Genomic DNA, 9,362 nt, shown 5'->3' with positions numbered 1-9,362 from the left:
CCCACCACTTGTTTGTCTGTCTGTTACGTGTTTTGTTCCTGATATATTTTATAAGAACAAAACTAGGGCCCCTCTGCACAAAGCTTCTGTTGGTCATAACTAATTAGTCAAACAACACATTATTTTCTTGTCACCATTTTAATTGTCTGTATATTATTTCACCTCATTGATGTTACTTATTGTGCCAAGAAATCCACAGTGACTTACAGACCACTAGTGACATGTTACTCACTGATCATATGCATGTCCTGATGGAATAAAAGAGCATTGGGGATAAACATCTAATGTGTTTATTATCTATAAAACATGTGATTTAAGAAACCGTGTCAGTAGGCTACTTAGTATACTGATATATTGTAACAGGCTTTGGACTTTGTCTTTCCCATCCAGCCCAGATGATGACAGTGCAGGTGCATCCAAGAGACTAAAAAACAGCTTCTATTTCCAGGCCATCACATTGTTAATTAGTCACCATTAGCCGGCCTCTGCCCAGTACTCTGCCTGGTACTCGACACTGCACCTTACAGACTGCTTCCTACACTGGTCACTTTAATAATATTTACATACTGTTTTACACACTTCATATGTATATACTATATTTTAGCCAATGCTAAATTACTACTGCTATACACACCTTTTATATTAATATACTGTCTATACACACATCAACATATATACATTGACATTCCAGACTTGGACATTGCTCGTTCTCATATTTCTTAATGTCCTAATATTTTTTTGTTGTTGTGGATTTGTGTTTTATATTGTTTGGTATTACTGCACGAGCTAGAAACATAAGCATTTCACTGCACCGGAGAAAACATCTGCAGAATATGTGCACGCGACCAATACAATGTGATTTGATTTACTAATGCGCACCAAGAAGAAAACCAAACACGGAAGTAGTAATGCAGCTAGCTGATTTATCAGTTTATTTATCGCACTTCAAAGCATTGTAGCTAGTTCCATACAGCTAATATCACCAGATATAATTTATGATACGGTTATGGTAACGTTAAGTATTATTCACTGGCTGGACTAGTTCACGTATGGAACTATGAAACGCGGGATTTCCGCCTCTGCCAGTTTAGGAGCTACAATACTAGCCAGTTGTAGCAGCGCGCTATCGTTAGCTAACATTTCTCCCTCACAGCACAGCAAGAGACTGGAATAACTCTGGCACAACAACATATTCTTTGAGACATTTGAAGCCCATTCACAATGCATGAGGTGAGAAGACAACCTCTAACTTATTAGTTTGCTAACGTTAACTAGCTAGCTAAATTAGCTAACGCGTTAGCTATGCAACTTCACTTGTCAGAGTTGAATACGTCGACAAGTTGTCAGGACGGTTAGCTAGTTATCTGAAAATAAAACGTTATCAACCCGAACTAGGCTAGTTGTTAGGACTGTGACAAAGCTTAATATTCATTCTTGATACGTTTTGTGATGTGCTCTCTCACCTTGGCTTTTGTATAGTTTGATGAACACCAACCGTCAAAATGGCGGGGTCCATACTGTAACCATGGTGACCAGCAACACCAGAGCAGCAAGCGACTCCAGGGTCTCGAGATGGTCCAAAGTTTTGACATTGTATTCAAAGAGGAGCCAGAAGATGATCATGAACCTTGGGGTCAGAGTAATACTGGTGAGTGTGCAATGCCTTTCAATAGTTGTCCCATGTAGCTGGACACAGAGAGAATAACCTGGCGAAGACCAAGGTTTACGTCCCAAATGACAACCCTTTAGTGCAATACATTGATGCTATATAGGGAACAGAGTGCCATTTGGAAGGCATATCATCTTTGTGGAAACTGCTTTTGTATCGCCAAGAGCATTACAGGGTCAGCTGTAGCAGCAACCAGTGAGCAGACAGAGATGGCTTTATTAGTTCATGCTGATAGTCCAATAAGATCCCACTTGAGAAAAAGCTCCACCTGTCCTCTGACAGGTCAGGTGGAAACATCACCATACTGCCTATACCAATCAGATCTCAACAAGTGTGTAGGGTCTATTTGAAACTGGGCCTCTAATGATGTTCCCACTGGAGCAAGATGGACCGGACTCTTCCTATATCGCCACAGTAGAGACAGGAGAGAGTTGCAGCCTTCACTCTGACAGTGAGGAGGTTCTACCTCAGGAGAACCTGAACAACAGGACACAAACAACAACAAACACAAATCCAAGAAGACACATGGCTGCAGAGAATGTGGAAAGGAGTTCCCTACCTCATATAAACTATGCAGACACTAACAGATCCACCAAGGGTTGAAACCTTACCGATATTCTGCATCCAGGAAGAACTTGAAGCTACACCAGGTAGTGCACACAGGAGAGAAACCTTACTCCTGCCCTGTCTGTGGCATGGGCTTGACTCAGCAGGAAGATATGACTGTCCACACGGTAGGAAGGAAGAGGAAAGGGAGGAGGAAGTAGGTGGATTGATACATTCGGAAGGAGAATTAGGTCATTGGGATCCTCTTCAGCTCGGTAAGTAGTGGTGAAAGGATGCCTTTAAACATAAAAGATAGGCCCCAAATGGCACCCTATTCCCTACGTAGTGCACTACTTTACCCTAATATACATCCCTAATGGCACCCTATTCCCGACGTAGTGCACTACTTTACCCTAATATACATCCCTAATGGCACCCTATTCCCGACGTAGTGCACTACTTTACCCTAATATACATCCCTAATGGCACCCTATTCCCTACGTAGTGCACTACTTTACCCTAATATACATCCCTAATGGCACCCTATTCCCGACGTAGTGCACTACTTTACCCTAATATACATCCCTAATGGCACCCTATTCCCGACGTAGTGCACTACTTTACCCTAATATACATCCCTAATGGCACCCTATTCCCTACGTAGTGCACTACTTTACCCTAATATACATCCCTAATGGCACCCTATTCCCGACATAGTGCACTACTTTACCCTAATATACATCCCTAATGGCACCCTATTCCCTACATAGTGCACTACTTTACCCTAATATTGATCCCTAATGGCACCCTATTCCCTACATAGTGCACTACTTTTGACTAGGGCCCATAGGGTTCTGGTCAAAAGTAGTGCACTATAAAGGGAATAGGGAGTCATTTGGGATCGACGCAACAAAACTACCATAGTTATTGACCTATTTGCTCTATTAGTAAATCCATATAATTTTCCCCACAGGAATGAGTCCTGCCTCCAGCCACGGCAGTGAGGAGACTGCCTCTACATCAGGAGAACCTGAGCAACAACAGGAGAATCATCAGACAGCCACGTCGTCTCACCGGGAGAATCATCAGACAACCACGTCGTCTCACCGGGAGAATCATCAGACAGCCACGTCGTCTCACCGGGAGAATCATCAGACAGCCACGTCGTCTCACCGGGAGAATCATCAGACAACCACGTCGTCTCACCGGGAGAATCATCAGACAGCCACGTCGTCTCACCGGGAGAATCATCAGACAACCACGTCGTCTCACCGGGAGAATCATCAGACAGCCACGTCGTCTCACCGGGAGAATCATCAGACAACCACGTCGTCTCACCGGGAGAATCATCAGACAGCCACGTCGTCTCACCGGGAGAATCATCAGAAAGCCACGTCGTCTCACCGGGAGAATCATCAGACAACCACGTCGTCTCACCGGGAGAATCATCAGACAGCCACGTCGTCTCACCGGGAGAATCATCAGACAGCCACGTCGTCTCACCGCTGCTGTGCCTGTGGACAGGAGTTCCCTGGTGCCTATGACCTCATGCTACACCAGAGGACTCACTATGTAAGGAACAGGGTGCCATGTGGGACACATACCATGACTGTAAAGAGAGAGCGTGGTCACACTGAGGAGGAGGAGGAAGGAGAGGAAGTGGGTGGATTTATTAAATGTGAAGAAGCAGCTACTTGGGATTCTCCTCAACTCGGTAAGGGGCTGGGATATGATGCCATTAAAGAACACAAAGGCTAGTCCTAAATGGCACCCTATTCCCTACATAATGCACTACTTTTGACCAGAGCCCGCATAGGGAAATGGGTGGCATTTGGGACACTATACTATATTATACTACCATAGGGGTTGGGTTAAATGCAGAAGACACATTTCAGTTGAAGGCATTCAGTTGTACAACTGACTAGGTATCCCCCTTTCCCTTTCCGTTTCCATAGTAATGGACCTACAGGTAACTGCTAAAAAAGAGGAAACACCAACATAAAGTGTTTTAATTGGCCGTTGGGCCACAAGCCAGAACATATTTAATGTGCCTTGGCATGAATTCTACAAGGGTCTGCAACTCTCTTGGAGGTGGGCCACCATGAGACAGAACAGCTTCTATGTGCCTTGGCATAGATTCTACAAGTGTCTGGAACTCTATTGGAGGGATGCGACACCATTCCATTCTTCTACGATAAATTCCATCATTTGGTGTTTTGTTGATGGTGGTGGGAAAACGCTGGCTCTGGCACCGCTCCAGAATCTCCCATAAGTGTTCATTCAATTGGGTTGAGATCTGGTGACTGAGACGGCCATGACATATGGTTTACATCGTTTTCATGCTCATCAAACCATTCAGTGACCACTCATGCCTAGTGGATGGGGGCCATTGTCATCCTGGAAGAGACCACTCCCATCCGGATAGAAATGATTCACCAAAGGTTGATGGTGATCAGTCAGAATGGCGGTGTATTTATTGGTGTTTATCTTGTCCTCTAAGGGGTTGATTGGACCTAACCCATGCCAGGAAAATGCACCTCCACAACATAACAGAGCAGCCAGAATCCTAATTTACTCAAGTGCTTCCTTTAGTTTGGCAGTTACCTGTATATGCTCTATTACTAAATCCTTATTATTTTCCTCCACAGGAATGAGTCCTGCCTCCAGCCACGGCAGTGAGGAGACTGCCTCTACATCAGGAGAACCTGAGCAACAACAGGAGAATCATCAGACAGCCTCGTCGTCTCACCGCTGCTTTGGCTGTGGACAGGAGTTCCCTGCTGCCTGTGACCTCATATTACACCAGAGGACACACATAGAGAGAGGCTTCTACAAGTCTGTCTGTGGAGAGCTGTTCTACCAGAAAGAGTTACTCAAAACACATCATCAGAAAGTTGGCACAGGTGAAAAGCCACAGAGATCCTTTTAAATAATGAGATTCTTGTGTGTGAGCAGCCATGTTGGAAACCATGACTGCTAGAGTGTAGCCAAAGTGATTTGAGTGACCAACAGTATGGTTTATCACACTAAGTTTACCACAGCTCAACATTAGTGATGTTGCATGTAAAACTCAACTACAATACCAGTCAAAAGTTTGGACATACCTACTCATTCAAGGGTTTTTCTTTATTTTTACTATTTTCTACATTGTAGAATAATAGTGAAGACATGAAAACTATGAAATAACACTAATGGAATCATGTAGTAACCAAAAAAGTGTTAAAGAAATCAATATGTTTTATATTTGAGATTCTTCAACGTAGCCACCCTTTGACTTGATGACAGCTTTGCACACTCTTGACATTCTCTCAACCAGCTTCACCTGGAATGCTTATCCCGACAGTCTTGAAGGAGTTCCCACATATGCTGAACACTTGTTGGCTGCTTTTCCTTCACTCTGTGGTCCGACTCATCCCAAACCATCTCAATATGGTTGAGGTCAGGTGATTGTGGAGATCAGGTCATCTGATGCAGCACTCCATCACTCTCCTTTTTGGTCAAATAGCCCTTACACAGCCTGGAGGTGTGTTGGGTCATTGTCCTGTTGAAAAGCAAGTGATAGTCCCACTAAGCGCAAACCAGATGGGATGGCGTATCGCTGCAGAATGCTGTGGTAGCCATGCTGGTTAAGTGTGCCTTGAATACTAAATAAATCACAGACATTTTCCCCAGCAAAGCACCCCCACACCATCACACCACCTCCATGCTTCCCGGTGGGAACCACACATGTGGAGATCATCCGTTCACCTACAATGCGTCTCACAAAGACACAGTGGTTGGAACCAAAAATTTCAAATTTGGACTCATCAGACCTAAGGACAGATTTCCACCGGTCTAATATCCATTGCTCGTGTTTCTTGGCCCAAGCAAGTCTCTTCCTATTATTGGTGTCCTTTAGTAGTGGTTTCTTTGCAGCAATTCGACCATGAAGGCCTGATTCACACAGTCTCCTCTGAACAGTTGATGTTGAGATGTGTCTGTTACTTGAACTCTGTGAAGCATTTATTTGGGCTGCAATCTGAGGTGCAGTTAACTCTAATGAACTTATCCTCTGCAGCAGAGGTAACTCTGGGTCTTCCTTTCCTGTGGTGGTCCTCATGAGAGCCAGTTTCATCATAGAGCTTGATGGTTTTTACGACTGCACTTGTAGAAACTGTCATCAAGGTAAAGTGTGGCTACTTTGAAGAATCTCAAATCTAAAATATATTAGGATTTTATTTGACACTTTTTGGTTACTACATGATTCCATATGTGTTATTTCATAGTTTTGATGTTTTCACTATTATTCTACAATGTAGAAAAGAGTAAAAATAATGAAAAACCCTTGAATGAATAGGTGAGTCCGAACTTTTGACTGGTACTGTACATTGCAGACGTTGCATTGCATCAGCCAATGGTTACGTGCCATGTCATCAACTGCACAGTCGGGCATCAGATTGCCGTATCGTATGACGTGGTTTGATGATAATATTTATGTTAAACACCTATCCATGTGTCGTGAGGTCTGGCATGCGTCTGCAATGCAGTCAGCCTGGAATGTGACCAGTGATAACTCACATTTAAAAAACAAAAACACGTTGGCCTTTTACTAGTAAACCGACCCATGCTAGCATACTAAATAGTATGCGGAAATAAAAAAAAGTGTTATAGTATGTCTTCACTATTGATTATCAGCTGTGGTCAGACACGTGAGTCAGGAAAACATGCGTGAATTCTACTAGAACAAACGCCGAAATGAGTGTGCCGTTTTAAGTATGTAGTAGACTAGTATGGGTATTTGGACACGACCACTGTCTTTCTTTCCTGCATCAGGAATTCCTGTACAACACCAGAAGAATCCCAAAGCTAAGAAGTCTCACGACTGTGTAGTGTGTGGAAAACAACTATTGGAAGCAATGAAGCTGAAGAGGCACATGAGAACACACACAGGAGAGAAACCTCATGGTTGCTCTGTGTGCGGCAGGGGATTCACACAGAAAGGAAATCTGAAAACACACATGAAAACACACAGAGGTGAGAAGAAGTCTTATATTACTGTCCCAGTAATAACTATGCATAGCAGTAACTATGGAAATGTTTGTCAGCTTGAGTTTATTGTGAAAGAAATATACTTCAGACATTACACGTTTTGAAATTTTAAGTTTTATCAGATTTTTTAAAATGTTGAGTAGTTCTGAAAAGAGAAAAACGTATGTCCTAGTAAGTGTTTGACTGCATTTCCATTGGACTTTCTTACTTCTTCATGAAGAACATGCTGGTTTGACTGTCTTCACATTATCTCACACCATGTCTTCCACGCAGGATTGAACCCCAAATTGTGGTCCACTGGAGAGGACAGTCCCTCTACATCAGGAGAACCTGAACAACACCAGATGAACCACACAGCTAAGACATTTCATAATTGCATAGATTGTGGGGAGATATGCCAAACTCTACCAGCACTAAAAAAACACATGAAAACTCATACCGGAAAGAAGCTGTCTTACCAATGCTCCCTTTGCGGGGCAGAATTCACTGAGAAAGGGCAAATCCAAGACCACCAGTTAAAGCATGTTGGAGAGAAGCCTTACTCCTGCCCTGACTGTGGGAAATGTTTCGTCAATGAAAGCTACATTAAAATTCACCAGCGAACACACACTGGAGAGAGACCCTACAGCTGCCTTGTGTGTGGAAAGAGTTTCATGAAAAAAGCATACTTAAAAAGTCATTTATTGACACACACTGGAGAGAAGCCATACCTTTGCTCCATCTGTGGGAAGACATACAGTAGAGAAGGAACTTTCAAAATCCACCAGAGAGTTCACACAGGAGAGAAACCATACCTGTGCACTGAATGTGGGAAGCGTTTCAGCTGTAGAGCAAACCTTTATTCACACAAGAAGAGACATGCTGGCAAACCCATAGGACCTAAACGGCAGTTAGGCAGACCGAAGCAACTGCCAAACTGACAATGGGGCAGGAAAAATGTAATTGTGTAGTGTCTCTCCTGATCACCAGCAAAATAGTTATGTTCATCTTGATTATGCATTTCCCATAAACGGACATAAACAATAGAATATTAAGGAATGCAGCTGTGGATGTCTGAAAGACTGAAATATGTAAGCACAGGACCTAAACAGCAGTTATGCAGACCCAAGAAACTGCCATGAGGACGGTGCTTTTTAAATTAACTTAAGCAGTGACTTCATTTTATGTAAGACATCACAGCACGGTTGAAAAAATATATATGGCCCACGGAAATCAAGAGAGGGTGGTCTACAGAGAGAGGTGGGATTAAAAAATGAATGATCTGTAATCGTTAGGAAACACCACATATCATGTGTACAGGACATGTCTTAGAGTGGGGTTGTGGAGAGGAGTGGCTAACCAGCATCAACAAAGCCAGAGCAAACTGGACGCCAGGGGACAGTGAGGCGCGTTGCTGAGGCTGCGGATCTGACTGGCTCTCCGACTCTGACTGACTGGCTCCCTCCGAGACCTGGAACGCTTCCTCCGCTCTCAGTGCCATCTGTTCTGTTTCAACTCTCAGACAACCCTCCACCCTTCAGCTCCCATCCATGCAGATTTGTATGTTTTTGGGGTTCAAACTTGTAAGTGCTGATATTTAGCTTTTAACTGCCAAGTTTTATTGCTATGTAACTGTTATGAAAGTTGTATTGTCAATTTGTTTTGTATTTAAATGCCACTTTAAACGTGTACAAGACACTGCAACAACATTTCCCCACAGGGACAATCAAGCCAGTAAAGTAAAGTAGGGTCTACATGTAGTAATAACAGAGTGGTGAGGTGGAGCTCCACCTACATGTAATAATAATAACAGAGTGGTGAGGTGGAGCTCCACCTACATGTAGTAATAATAACAGAGTGGTGAGGAGGAGCTCCACCTACATGTAGTAATAATAATAACAGAGTGATAAGGAGGAGCTCCACCTACATGTAATAATAATAAGAGTGATGAGGAGGAGCTCCACCTACATGTAATAATAAGAGTGATGAGGAGGAGCTCCACCTACATGTAGTAATAATAACAGAGTGGTGAGGAGGCGCTCCACCTACATGTAATAATAAGAGTGATGAGGAGGAGCTCCACCTACATGTAATAATAATAACAGAGTGGTGAGGAGGCGCTCCACCTACATGTAATAAT

At 43.3% G+C, this 9,362-nt stretch overlaps 1 protein-coding gene across 2 annotated transcripts; it reads left to right on the top strand.

The window, feature by feature from the left end:
- The first annotated feature begins 726 nt into the window (after positions 1-726).
- Positions 727-8,911, top strand: LOC115178904 (oocyte zinc finger protein XlCOF6). 2 transcript variants are annotated; one of them, XM_029740316.1, is made up of 6 exons: positions 727-1,230; positions 1,480-1,648; positions 3,189-3,929; positions 4,864-5,118; positions 7,028-7,228; positions 7,517-8,911. In XM_029740316.1, the coding sequence occupies exons 1-6, from the start codon at positions 1,222-1,224 to the stop codon at positions 8,161-8,163; spliced, it is 2,022 nt and encodes a 673-aa protein (XP_029596176.1). In that variant the 5' UTR covers positions 727-1,221; the 3' UTR covers positions 8,164-8,911. The 2 variants fall into 2 exon arrangements, with proteins under 2 accessions (XP_029596176.1, XP_029596175.1); XM_029740315.1 differs by lacking the exons at positions 727-1,230; positions 1,480-1,648 and adding an exon at positions 2,008-2,490.
- The last annotated feature ends 451 nt before the right edge of the window (positions 8,912-9,362 follow it).

Source organism: Salmo trutta, chromosome 38 (assembly GCF_901001165.1).
Source record: "Salmo trutta chromosome 38, fSalTru1.1, whole genome shotgun sequence".
NCBI lineage: Eukaryota > Metazoa > Chordata > Actinopteri > Salmoniformes > Salmonidae > Salmo > Salmo trutta.
This window is presented reverse-complemented; position numbering and strand designations above follow the sequence as displayed.

Excerpts from the sequence above, each read along its gene's own strand:
- LOC115178904 (XM_029740315.1), top strand. The coding sequence starts at position 2,241 with ATGCAGACACTAACAGATCCACCAAGGGTTGAAACCTTACCGATATTC. Across the intron at positions 2,491-3,188 it reads TTGGGATCCTCTTCAGCTCG|GAATGAGTCCTGCCTCCAGC; the intron begins GTAAGTAGTGGT and ends TTTTCCCCACAG. Across the intron at positions 7,229-7,516 it reads ACACATGAAAACACACAGAG|GATTGAACCCCAAATTGTGG; the intron begins GTGAGAAGAAGT and ends TCTTCCACGCAG.